This window comes from Bos indicus x Bos taurus, chromosome 13 (assembly GCF_003369695.1).
Source record: "Bos indicus x Bos taurus breed Angus x Brahman F1 hybrid chromosome 13, Bos_hybrid_MaternalHap_v2.0, whole genome shotgun sequence".
Classification (NCBI taxonomy): domain Eukaryota; kingdom Metazoa; phylum Chordata; class Mammalia; order Artiodactyla; family Bovidae; genus Bos; species Bos indicus x Bos taurus.
The window spans coordinates 19,342,267-19,356,212 of NC_040088.1; the positions used below are offsets into that span (position 1 = coordinate 19,342,267).

At 38.8% G+C, this 13,946-nt stretch overlaps 1 protein-coding gene across 10 annotated transcripts in view; it reads left to right on the plus strand.

Annotated features, from left to right (window-relative positions):
• Positions 1–13,946, plus strand: part of NCOA6 (nuclear receptor coactivator 6) — a 96,397-nt gene that overhangs the window by 26,408 nt on the left and 56,043 nt on the right. For 9 of the 10 annotated variants that reach the window (XM_027558747.1, XM_027558738.1, XM_027558740.1 and 6 more), the window contains 2 exons: positions 9,049–9,154; positions 13,218–13,499. In XM_027558747.1, coding sequence (XP_027414548.1) covers positions 13,265–13,499 — 235 coding nt within the window. In that variant the 5' untranslated portion in view covers positions 9,049–9,154; positions 13,218–13,264. The remainder of the gene's footprint in view (positions 1–9,048; positions 9,155–13,217; positions 13,500–13,946) is intronic. The other variant, XM_027558741.1, reaches the window with a different exon arrangement.

Consider the following 13,946-nt stretch of genomic DNA (forward strand, 5'->3'; position numbering starts at 1 on the left):
AAGCAAAGAAGAACTAAAGAGCCTCTTGATGACAGTGAAAGAGTAGAGTGAAAAAGTTGGCTTAAAGCTCAACATTCAGAAAACTAAGATCATGGCATCTGGTCCCATCACTTCATGGCAAATAGATGGGGCAACAGTGGAAACAGTGGCTGACTTTGTTTTGGGGGGCTCCAAAATCACTGCAGATGGTGACTGCAGCCATGAAATTAAATGATGCTTACTCCTTGGAAGAAAAGTTATGACCAACCTAGACACTGTATTCAAAAGCAGAGACATTACTTTGCCAACAAAGGTCTGTCTAGTCAAAGCTATGGTTTTTCCAGTAGTCATGTATGGACGTGAGAGTTGGACTGTAAAGAAAGCTGAGCACCAGAGAATTGATGCCTTTGAACTGTGCTGGTGGAGGAGAAGACTCTTGAGAGTCCCTTGGACTGCAAGGAGATCCAACCAGTCCATCCTAAAGGAGATCGGTCCTGGGTATTCATTGGAAGGACTGATGCTGAGGCTGAAACTTCAATACTTTGGCCACCTGGTGCAAAGAGCTGACTCATTGGAAAAGACCCTGATGCTGGGAAAGATTGAAGGCAGGAGAAGAAGGGGATGACAGAGGATGAGGTGGTTGGATGGCATCACCGACTCAATGGACATGAGTTTGAGTAAACTCCAGGAGTTGGTGATGGACAGGGAGGCCTGGGGTGCTACAGTCCATGGGATCGCAAAGAGTCGGATACGACTGAGTGACTGAACTGAACTGATATTTATAATAACTGTTTAGACTTAGTCTTATGTTTATGTTTGAGGAGGGCATGGCAACCCACTCCAGCATTCTTACCTGGAGAATCCCAATGGACAGAGGAGCCTGGTGGGCTGTGGTCCATGGGGTCACAAAGAGTCGGACACAACTGAGCAACTAAGCACAGCACAGCACAGTCTTATGTTTAACTGATTGAATTTTTCCTTCCTATTCTTAAGGTCTTTGTTTTTGGTTAATTATATTCAGACAATGTACTTTTTAGTACTTTTTTATAAAAAGTACATGAATGGTATACATCTGAAAGTATCATTTCACACTGAATGACAACTTAGTGGGGAAGGGAGCAGAATTATTAGGTCTTCTTGTTTTTTCCATTCTTAATTCTTTAATATATTGCCATTATCTTCCAGTCTTGCAAAGCGAAAATCTGGCCAGAGCAAGTTTTGGTCTTCTGTATATGACTTCTTTTTTCCTTATTGGTTGATTGTGGGGCATTTTCTTTATCCTTAAAACTGAAAGTTTCAGTAGAACAAATCCAGTCACTCTCTTTTTAGTAATTTTGCTGGTCTTTTGTGAGCTCTTTTGAGCTGGAGATGCAGAACATTCTTTGACCCAGTAAAGTTTACATTTCTTTTTTAAAAAATCTTTGATTATTATTTCTGTCCGTTTGTTTCCAGGATAGCAAATTAGTTGAAGTTTATTTCTCTTTTCATCAATCCTCTCTCATACTTTGCATTATTTGTCCTTCCCTACTCCATTCTGAAAGAAATTTTTGAATTTGTTGTCCCTGTGTTTCTAACAAAGTATTTTGCTCTTTACTTTTCTAGTAAAGATTTGAATTCTGCTTTGGTGTATTTGTAATTTTTACCTTTCTTTTCCCCTTGTCGTATTTATTTCTGCATCTCAACTAGCTCCTTTCATTTCTGCCTGTGAACTTTGAGCTCTTATTTCAATGTGCTTTATCAAGTTTGTTAAGAGCAATGTAATTGATTTCTAAAATTTAACTGATTGCTGCCTTATATTTTCATTTCTGGATTACAGAGGCAGAGTTTCTTTTCTTTTATGTTGCAGAAAGTTTTTCTATCTCTCTCCTCAATTTTTCTTCCTTGAGTAAGGAGAGGGGTATACAGGTCTAGTGTGTGCCAGATAGGGTAGACTTGTTGCTTCTTTGGCTATTTGGTAGCCGTAGGAATTCTCTTTTAAGGTGTTAAAGGACTGATTGATTCACATTGTTTCTGAATACTTTTGAGTGTCCAGCAGTCATTTATGTGTTTCCTGCTGGATTGAGTAGAGGAAATGCCTTCCTTTGGCCTGGTAATTTTACTTTGAAAAAGATGATTTTTTGTTATTGTTTATAATTTGAAGTCTAGGCTACAAAAAAATGATTTCCAGTATGTAATGCTCCCAGGGCTTTTGCTATCTCAGCCCTTCCTGCATTTGCCTTCAAATCTCAGGGTGTATGTACTACTTTGTATGTTACAAAATCTGAAGTACAGGAGGAAGGTTGTGGGTATATAGTACTGATAGCACTGACCGTTTTAAGTGAATCTCTTACAAAAGGGTAATGTAACAGCATTGCCATTGCTGCCTCTGGAGAAAGCTGTTTAGGAACAGGTAGTTGGAGGAAGTTAGAAATCTGTTGCTATCCTCCTGGCTCCCATTTGTGCCTGCTCTTTGGCAGAAAAGTCGTTTTTGACTCCAGCAGTTGTTTGAGCAGCAGCCCTAGTTGCCAGTGCTGTTAATAACTTTGAGTCTCAGTGTGTCCTTAAGTATATCAGTGAAAAATTAGGATGGAGGTGATGATAGAGATGAACCAGGCCTTGTTTGGTAGCCTCCATTTTAGCTCCCAGCTTACTGTTAACTTTTTGAAAGAAGGAAGATGAGAGAAGAGTGGAGAATAGCCACTAGTGGAAGAAGGAAGAGTTTTAAATATCTGTACCAAATGAGTTGCAATTTCTCAGAGAAATGTGATAACATTGAAATCAAATAGTCAAGGTTTAAAATACTTTTGGTTAGTCTTTGTTTTAAAGTTTATTTTGTTTGATACAAGTATTGCTACCCAGCTTCCTTTTTATTTTCATGTAATACCTTATTTCATACCCACATGTTCAGTCTGTGTTTTGTTTTAGATCTGATGAGTCTCTTGAAGGCATTGTGTATCTGGGTCTTGTTTTTGTATCTATTTAGCTACTCTGTGTCTTTTGATTGGAGCATTTAGCCATTCAGGTTTAAAGTAATTGATGGTATATACTTACTGCCATTTGTTGATTTTATTCTGATTGTTTTGCAATTCTTTTGTGTTCCTTATTTTTTTTCTCTCTCTCTTCCCTTGTGATTTGATGACTATCTTTAGTATTATGTTTGGATTCCTTTCTATTTTGCATGTGTGTATTATAGATTTTTGCTTTGTGATTACCATGAGATTTGTATATAGCTCTGTGGGTGTGTAAATTAAGTTCAAACACATTCTAACAACTCTGCATTTTTATTCTCTCCCCAACCACGTTTAATGTTTTGACATTATATTTTACCTCTTCTTGTTTTGTGAATCCCTTAACTACTTACTGTGGATAGAAATGATATACTACTTTAACCTTTTAACCTTCCTACTAGTTTTATATGTGGTCGATCTGCCTTTACTGTATGCTTTACTTTATAAATAAGTTGTTGTGTTTTTTTTTACCATGCCACACAGCTTTCAGGATCTTAGTTCGCCAACCAGAGGTCAGATCTGTTCGCCCTCCAGTGGAAGCGCAGAATCCTAACCACTGGATTGCCAGGGAATTCCCCATAATTCTGATATTTCTAGTTGTGGTCTTTTTTTTTTTTAGAGAAGTCCTTCTAACATTTCTTCTAAAGCCAGTTTAGTGACACTGAACTTTCAGCTTTTGCTTATCTGCACAACTCTTCATCTCGCCTTCAAATCTGAATGATAGCCTTGCTGGGTAAGCTATTCTTGGTTGTAGGTTTCTTCCTTTCATCTCTTTGATTATATCATGCCACTTTTGGTCTGTAACGTTTCTGCCGAAAACAGTTCATGGTCCCGTGGGAATTCCTTTGTATGTAACTATTTGCATTTTCTCTTGCTGCTTTTTTTTTTCTTCTTTTGGCCACGCTGTGTGGCTTGTGGGATCTCAGGTCCACAACCAGGGATTGAACCCCAACAATGGCAGTGAAAGAGCTGAATCCTAACCACTAGACAACTGGGAACTCCCTACTCTTGCTGCTTTTAAGATTCTTTGTCTTTAACTTTTGCCATTTTAATTATAGTATATCTTGGTGTGGACCTCTTTGGGTTCATCTTGTTTGGGACTCTGTACTAAGTCCTAGATGTGGATGTCTGTGTCCTTTGCCAGGTTAGGGAAATTTTCAACTCTAATTTTTCGAATAAATTCTATACCCTTTTGTGTCTTCTCCTATTTGGGCCTCTAAACTGCTAATGTTAGTATGCTTGCAGTTTTCCAAGAGATTTCTTAAGCTATCCTCATTTTCATAAGTTCTTTTTTCTGTTCAGCTTGTGTGATTTCCATTACTCTGACTTCCTGTTTACTGATCTGTTCCTCTGTATTGTCTAATCCACTGTTGATTACATCTAGTGTATTTTTAATTTCAGTTATTGTGTCCTTCAGCTCTGTTTGGTTCTTCTTTGTATTTTCTAACTCTTAATTTCTCACTTTGTTCATTCATTCTTCCAAGTTTGTTGACCATCTTATGATCATTACCTTGTACTCTTTGTCAGATGGATTGTTTATCTCCACTAACTTCTTCTTTGGTTTTGTTTTGTTACTCTGTTTGAAACATACTCCTCTATCTCCTTGTTTTACCTAAATCTATTTATTTCTATTGCTTTGACCAAAAGGTTCATTCAGGTTTTTCCACTGTTATGGAAAAATCTGAACAAACCTTTTGGCCAACCCAATATGTAGTAGGTAGGCCAGTTATTGTATATTTCCCAATTTTGGAGAAGTAGCCTTATACAGGAGACGTCCTATGGGGCCCAGCTGCATGCTACTCTTGGTCACTTAGAGCTGTATACCCTTGGGGTGCCCTCTGTGGACTGTGTGGGTCATTTTGTTGTTGGGGGGCCGTGTACTGTGGACATGCTGGTAGGCAAGGCTGGCTCCCAGCCTAGTTGGCTGCCAGGTCCTGCCTCATGGATGGCTGCCAACCCACTGGTGGTGGGCCTGGCACAACTGTCTACAGGATCCCAGGGGTCTCAGATCTGGTGTTGGCCCATAGGTGGGAAGGGCCAGATCCCTCAGAGGCTGAGGCTGGTCCTGGCCTGCTAGTGGGTGGGTAAAGCCCCCAGGACTAATAGGCTAGAGGGCTAGAGGGAGTACTCCAAAATGTCTCTTGCCAGCACCAGTATCTTCATGGTAGAACAAGGTCCCCCATTGGGCTGCTACCAATATCTGTGTCCCCAGGTAGTGTCCCAGTTGATACCTTCCTCTCCAGGAGGCTCTGCAAGATTAGCAAGTGTTTCTGACCCAGGCTCCTTTCAAGTTACTGCCTCTGTATTGGGAGACCATGTGAGATTTGACATGCACCCTTTAAGAGCAGAGTCTCTTTCTTACAGCCTTCTAGCTGTCCTGTACACAAGCCCTGCTGACCTTTAAAGCTAGGTGTTCTGGGGACTCATCGTCCCAGTGCAGAATCCCTACGCTGGGGATCTTTGTGTGTGTCTGTAACCCCTCATTTCTTGGGGAAAACACCTGCAACTGTGATTATCCTCTCCTTTGTGGGTCCTTACCTGGGGATGTGGGTTTTGACTATACCATGTCTAACTTTTTTAGCCAAATGTTTAATTTACTTTATTTTCTCCTGATACAGGTGTTCTTGGCTGTGTGAATTTTCTTCTCAACTTGTTGGGCTATATTCTTTAGGTTCCAATGTGTAGTATTCTCCTTATTTCTAAAGGTTTTGCTGTTTTGGTTTCTTTTTTAACCCAGAACCAAAGGTTTTGTTGTTGTTTTAAAGTGGAAAAGCCATGGTTTTATTTTAAATTTATAATTTTGGTGCATTGTCACCAGAGTAATTTGACTCTCCTATTGTTACTTTTGAATTTATTAAGATTTTCTTTATGGCCTTTCTTAAAGGTTAATTTTTATTGATTGGAAACTTAAAAATTGGCTTTTTCTTGATAAAAAATAGTTAAGCAATAGTTATTTCTCTAATAATTATTTATTAATACCTAGTTCATATATCCAGAGGAGGCAATGGCAGCCCACTTCAGTACTCTTGCCTGGAAAATCCCATGGACGGAGGAGCCTGGTGGGCTGCAGTCCATGGGGTTGCTAAGAGTCGGACACGACTGAACGACTTCACTTTCACTTTTCACTTTCATGCATTGGAGAAGGAAATGGCAACCCACTCCAGTGTTCTTGCCTGGAGAATCCCAGGAACAGGAGAGCCTGGTGGGCTGCCGTCTATGGGGTCGCACAGAGTCGGACACGACTGAAGTGACTTAGCAGCAGCAGCAGCAGTTCATATATCCATCTAAAATTTTTTAAGGTTTATCTGTGTTTGGCTACACTGGATCTTCATTGCTGCATGTGGGCTTTCTCTAGTTGTGGCGAGCAGGGGCCGCTCTCCAGTTGTGGTATGTGGGCTTCTCGTTGCAGTGGCTTCTCTTGTTGTGGAGCACAGGCTGTAGGCACACGGGCTTCAGTAGTTGCAGCATGTAAGCTGAGTAGTTGTGGTGCGTGAGCTTAGTTGCTCCTTAGCATGTGGGATTCTCCTGCATCAGGGATCAAACCCATGTCCCCTGCATTAGCAGGCGGGTTCATAACCAGTGGACCACCAGTGAAGCCCTATCTAAAATTTTGAGGTTGTAGGACTTCCCTGGTGGTACAGTGGATAAGAATCTGCCAGTGCAGGGGACACTGGTTCGATCTCTGTTTCAGGAAGATTCTACATGCTGCAGAGCAACTATGCCCACGAGCCACAGCTACTGAGCCTGTGTGCTGCAACTACGGAAACCCATGTGCCTAGAGCCTCTGTTGCACAACAAGAGAGGCCACTGCACTGAGAAGCCCACTCACTGCAACTAGAGAGTAGCCCTCTCCACCTGCACACAGTCATGAAGACCCAACACATCCAAAAATGTTTAAAAATAAATAAAAATAAAATAAAAATTTGAGATTATAAAATCTGTATTTGGCAATAATGTGAAACTTTAGCAGCCCAGTTAAAAGACATTGTAGACATATTTTCTTAAGAGGGAAATTTTTCCTGATGCATACCAAAATTATGCAGTTTCCATACATAAGTTTCTATATATACAATAAAGAATGCTTTAAAACTTGAACTGAAAATTTAATGAAAAATAAAAGGTATAGCTAGTATAGATAAAATAGGAAAAAAGTATAGGTCTTGTATTTAGTATATGTACAAAGTAGTATATATGGGTTTCCCTGGTAGCTCAGCTGGTAAAAAATCCTCCTGCTATGCAGGAAACCCTGATTGGTTCCTGGGTCAGAAAGATCCCCTGGAGAAGGGATAGGCTACCCATTCCAGTATTCTTGGGCTTCCCTGGTGGCTCAGATGGTAAGAATCCACCTGCAATGTGGGAGACCTGGGTTTGGTCCCTGTTGGGAAAATCCCCTGGAGAAGGGAACAGCTACACAGTCCAGTATTCTTGCCTGGCGAATTCCATGGACAGAGGAGCCTGTCAGGTGACAGTCTATAGAGTCTCAAAGAGTCAGACACAGCTGAGCGACTTTCACTTCACATATATGTATATGTATATATTCTTTTTCCTTACAGGTTATTAGGCAATATTGAGTGTAGTTCCCTGTGCTATACAGTAGGTTTTTGTTGGTCTTCTGTTTTATATATAGTAGTGTATATATGGTAATGTGAACCTCCTAGTTTATCACTCCCCCTTTCCCCTTTAGTAACCATAAGTTTTTTTTCTGTGTCTGTGAGTCTTTTTCTGTTTTGTAAATAAATTGATTTGTATCTTCTTTGTTTTTTTTCAAGATTCTGCATGTCCTGTGATATTTGTCTTTGTCTGACTTCAGATAATCTCTAGGTCCATCAGTATAATTGCAAATGGCATTATTTCATTCTTTTTTATAGTTAAGTAGTATCTTCCATTTGTGTGTGTGTGTATCTGTATACACACACACCCCACATCTTCTTTATCCTGTCAATTGATATTTAGGTTGTTTCCATGTCTTGGCTATTGTAAATAGTGCTACAGTGAGTATTGGGGTGCATGTATCTTTTTGAATTATAGGTTTGTTCAGTATATGCCCAGAAGTGGGAATGTAGATAACTAGTTTAAAGGAACCTCCATACTGTTCCCCATAGTGGCTGTACCAATTTATACTCCTGCCAACAGTGTAGAAGGATTTATTTTTCTCTACACCCTCTCCAGCATTTATTATTTATAGACTCTTGATGATAGCCATTCTGACCAGAGTGAGGTGATACCTCATTGAAGTTTTGATTTGCATTTCTCTGATAATTAACTAGTGATGTTGAACATTTTTTCATGTGCTTGTTGGCCATCTGTATGTCGTCTTTGGAGAAATGTCTAGCTCTTCTATTCATTTTTTGATTAGGTTGTTTGTTTTTTTTTGAACTGAGTTTGTGAGTCAATTTTATAATTTGGAAATTAATCCCCTGTCAGTCACTTCATTTGCAAATATTTGCTCTATTCTGTATGTTGTCTTTTGTTTATGGTTTCCTTTGCTGTGCAAAAGCTTTTAAGTTTAATTTGGTTCTTCCATTTATTTTTATTTCTATCGTTCTAGGAGAAGAATCCGAAAAGATATTGCTGCAGTTTATGTCAAAGAGTGTTCTAATCTGACCAATTTAAAAAATGAATGTATAGGGAAGTTTCTAAAGCTTAGAGTCCCAGTTTCATAATTCTGGCATACATCCCTGAGTTTTGGTTCTATATTCTTTAAATTGCTTGTTGATGGAGTTATTCTTTACATTTGTAACTCCATGGACTAATAGCCCACCGGGCTCCTCTGTCCTTGGAATCCTCCAGGCAAGAATACTGGAATGGGTAGCCATACCCATCTCACCCAGGGATCGAACCTGGGTCTCCTGCATTGCAGGCAGATACTTTACCATCTGAGCCACCAGGGAAGCCCAATGAGTGCTCTAAGATCTCTGGGTGGGGGGAACTATTCTTTGCATATTTCATGAAAACCCTGTTTTATTGTTATCTGAACATGTCTGAGTTGACTTGATAAATTGTCATGTTTGTGTTCTGATGGAAGGATGGGTCACCTCTGTAATTTCTGTATAATACTTTACCTTTTTTTTGTTGTTGTTAGGCTATTTATTTGACTGCTACCTTAAAATACAGGCCGTAAAAATGCCAGCTTGTTTGGACTTAGAAGATGACCTGGACAAATGATAAAAATTAAGAAAAACATTTTGGTGAGTGAAAACTTATATGAGAGTAAATATGGCTCAACTCAATTCCTACCAGTGGAATGACACTACCAAAGTTATATAGCGAAATTCTCTTAAAATGCCTTCTGTTTCTCTGAAATTAAGACCTTGATCTTGCTCTTTTTTTATTCTCTCTGTGAATCCACAGACCTCCCAAGAGGCACATGATAACACTTAAATGCATTTTAAATACCTGGTCTCTTCCAGCATTCCACCAAACCCAGCATAACTCACTGAGGCCTAGTGTTCTACCAGGCTTCCCAGGTGGCTCAGACGGTAAAGAATCTGCCTGCAGTTCAAGAGACCCAGGTTTGATCCTTGGGTAGGGAAGATCCTCTGGAGAAGGGAATGGCTACCCACTCCAGTATTCTTGCCTGGAAAAATCCCATGAACAGAGGCGCCTGGTAGACTACAGTCCATGGGGTTGCAAAGAATAGAACACGACTGAGCAACTTAACACTCTAGTGTTCTACCAGTTTTGTAAGTTATACTTGGATTTAACTCAATCCAGGTTAGACTTAGACTTATTAGACTTAATTAGAAACTGACTAGACTTAATTAGAAATTGAAAACTGATGGCTGGTGGGCCGTACGCAGCAGTGTGTTTCATTTGGCCCATAGGGTATTTTCCAGAAATATAAATCTGTTCTTAAATTTGGAGATTTTACTCAACATATGGATTTTGTGCTTAGTCGCTCAGTTGTGTCCCACTCTGCGACGCCATGGACTGTAGCCTGTCACGCTCCTCTATTCACGGGGATTCTTTAGGCAAGAATGCTGCTGCTGCTAAGTCACTTCAGTCGTGTCCGACTCTGTGTGACCCCATAGATGGCAGCCCACCAGGCTCCCCTGTCCCTGGGATTCTCCAGGCAAGAACACTGGAGTGGGTTGCCATTTCCTTCTCCAATGCGTGAAAGTGAAAAGTGAAAATGAAGTCGCTCAGTCATGTCCGACTCTTGGCGACTTCATGGACCGCAGCCTACCAGGCTCCTCCACCCATGGGATTTTCCAGGCAAGAGTGGGGTGCCATTGCCTTCTCCTTAGGCAAGAATATTGGAGTGGATTGTCATGCCCTCCTTCAGGGGATTTTCCCAACCCAGGGATTGTACCCAGGTCTCCCACATTGGAGGCAGATTCTTTACTGTCTGAGCCACCAGTCTTTTCTTAAAATTCAGAATGTTAGTCCTGTGCCTGCGCAACTCCTCCCATCCCTCCAGAAAGAAAGTAATAAAGTGGAGCAAAGTAGCAAGTGCCTAGCATAGATGGGTATTCGAGTTTCCCATTGCTCAAATCATTCATACGTATATGCAAATACATTTGATATTCAACATTCTTCCCTTATTTTACACACCTGAAGCCTGTAGGTATATGAATTTGTGATTTCTGAGGTGTATAATAGTGTCTTATCTTTTTACTCAAATGGCAGATAATCTGAATAGTCTGTGACAATCTTTTAATGATTATTCACATATAAATCTGAATATGTATAAATACATATATTTATATCTGAAAAGACTCTTATAAGTAGCTAAATATATGTAATATATGTGAAAAGTAAATTTATATTTTTATAAATATGTATTCAAATATATATATTTAAAACCTACTGTGATTTGGAAGATATTCATACATAAGCTGTTTCACATTTCCTATGTCTGGCGGAATTTTACTGTGAAACAGTATGGTGTTTCTGGTATGCTTGCTTTTCCCTTTTTAAAAAAAATTTTTTTTAACTCTTTATTATGATCAGTTTCAAATATATGTAAATTATAGTACAGATAAAAATACAGTGAACACCCATATACCCGTCATCTATAATTAGCCATTATTAACATCTTGTTAGGTGGGTCAGTGGTAAAAGAATCCGCCTTCAAAGTCGAGTTTGATCCCTGGGTCAGGAAGATGCCCTGGAGAAGGAAATAGCAACCCACATCCGTATTCTTGCCTGGGAAATCCCATGAACAGAGGAGTATCTGGTGGGCTACAGTCCATGGGGTCACAAACTCAGATATGACTTAGCAACTAAACAACAACATTTGGTTGATCTGTTTTTTTTTTTCCTGAATTATTTTAAAGTAAACTATAGACATCATGACATTTTACCTCTAAATGCTTCAGTATGCATCTCGTGGGACTTCCCCAGGGGTCAGTGATTAAGACTCTGGACTTCCATTGCAGGGTTCGGTCCTTGGTCAGGAACTAAGATCCCATGTGCCACGTGGCATGGCCTAAAAGATAAATGCTTATTATCTCTTAAGAGATAGTAAGCACATTGTCCTTTATAACCACAGCACCATTATTATCACACCTAACAAAGTTAGTAGCTGACTTCTTGTCTGCCAGTAGAGAGTTTTCCAAATCTGGATGCACAGCCTACATGCCATGACCAAGCAGGGATTTGTTTGTTTGGTTTCTTTTCTTTGACTTTTGTAGGGGAGTTTTGCCGGGGATCTTAGTTCCCTGACCAAGACTAAGGATCAAAACCGTGCCCCGTGCAGTAGAAGCCTGGAGCCCTAACTAGTGGACCACCAGGGAATTCCCAGGCAGCAGCTTTTAAACCCTTAGAATATTTTTTAGTTTTATTTATTTACCTTTAAAGTTCCTTGATATCAGTAAAATGTAGAGAGTGATTGACTAAGGGCAATGGTATTTATAAAGGATTTTCTGAATGCTGTTTTTTCTTAACCATTCAAATTATACTATTCCTTTGTAACACTGATGGTGCTAGAAAAGGTTATAATTGCCAGACTATAAGGTACTCTGCTCAAATGTAAATTTTTTTTTCGTATTTACAACAGAGAAATTTTCCCCCTTAAGGTTGCTTAGGTTAGTTTTTGAAAAGCCTTTGCTCTTGAAGTTTACTGACTATTTAAAACAGAACCGTTAATTTTTAAAAGTTGATTCTTTTTTCCTATTTGTGCAGGAAATATAATCATAGTACAGCATATGCAGCTTTCCTTTTTCCTAATGACTTATAGCATATTTGGAAAATAGGAAAATTTACCAGCAATCTTGCCAACCTAGTACAATCACTATTTGTATTTTAGTTGATTTATTTTCAGTCCTTTTTTCTTAATCATCTTTAAAAAAAAAAAACCCATAGTTGTAATTATGCTTTATGTAAGGAATTTTTTTTAATTAGAAGATTTGTGTGAGGTTCTTATTTCCTTGCCATTCTTGCTTAACACACATTGATAAAAATTGATGTTTATTCATTCACTTTTGGATTAAGAATGTGATCATTAGTCCCAGAGATAATGGAGGAAATGGCCATGTGGTGTGGTCTTTAATATTTGTGTTCTTTGGTAGGCAACATAACTGAAAATAGCAGAAAATTTGAGTTCTCTAAACCTAAAAGTTAAAAAGTAATTTGGTTCTGTCCTAGACGTAGTTCTTTGCCTCTGTAAACATGTGGTAACCAGTTGTTTTCCTTTTGCAAAAGTATTTCTTTTTTCTTTTTTTTTCTTTCAAAACTTTTTCTTTCTTTTTTTTTCTGTTTCTGAATCATTATTTTTAGCTATGCCACTATCAATAACCCTTTAAAAGTTATTTTAAATGGTCCTTGTGAAAGACTTTGGAATTTTAGGTAGTCATGCAGATGCTCTTAGTTAGGTCAGGTTGTCCTTTGCAGGTTGAAGAGGAGGACTTTAGAAACCTTGGTTGCTCTGAAGCATTTGTTAGGACAGGAGTAAGCAGAGTCTTGTGGTCAGCCTGAGTCTTGCTCTGTGGGGGTCAACCAAAGGCTTATATGAATTAACTCTTAGAAGATACCTATTTTAGTTTCTTGTGATCTCTTGTTCCTTTCTGCCTATATTCTAGGCTAACAAAATAAAAGGAATTTTAGTTAAAACTGGTAAATTTTTATTTCTAGTATCTTTGAGAACTTATAGAATATCTTAATTAAAATAGTTTATCCTCACTGTAATTTTTAATTTACTTTATAGTATTTTGTTATTACTTGTCAAATAAATTAGTTTTCATAGAACTATATATTGTTGATTGTGTAAGTATGTGTTGTAATACTTTTTTGTATCTTCTGTTTTGAAAGGTTTTTTTATTGTCCACTTGACATATGCTTCTGGAATAATATTCACCATGGTTTTGAATGACCTTCCAAACTTAGAAGACATCTATACTTCCTTGTGTTCATCAACAGTAGAAGACTCAGAGATGGATTTTGACTCTGGACTAGAAGATGATGACTCAAAAAGTGATAGTATTTTGGAGGATTCCACAATCTTTGTGGCCTTCAAAGGAAATATAGATGATAAAGACTTCAAATGGAAATTGGACACAATATTGGAGAATGTGCCCAATTTGTTACACATGGGTAATTTGCTTAATTATTTTTCCTTTTGTTACTGTTTTTGAATTGCCCTTCTGTGGTTATCTTGAGTTTTACAAAGTACAACTGTGCTGTACTTTGCTGTAGGTTGAAAGGCTGATTTTAATTGCAAAGTTGGAATTTTAGGATTTTTTTTCATAGAAATGCTGTTGTATTTTTTTAAGTACATGGAGTGACTGAATATAAAGCATTGCTTAGCATTGTAATCCTTAAATTATCTGTTCTAATGGATAGGAGCAGGCTTCCCAGGTGGCTCAGTAGTAAAGAATCCAGCTGCAATGCAGGAGGCGCAAGAGACACAAGTTCAATCCCTGGGTCGGCTAGATCCAGCCCCTGGAGGAGGAAATGGCAATCCATTTCAGTATTCTTGCCTGGGAAATCCCATGGACAGAGGAGCCTGGCAAGCTACAGTCCATGGGATCACAAAAGAGT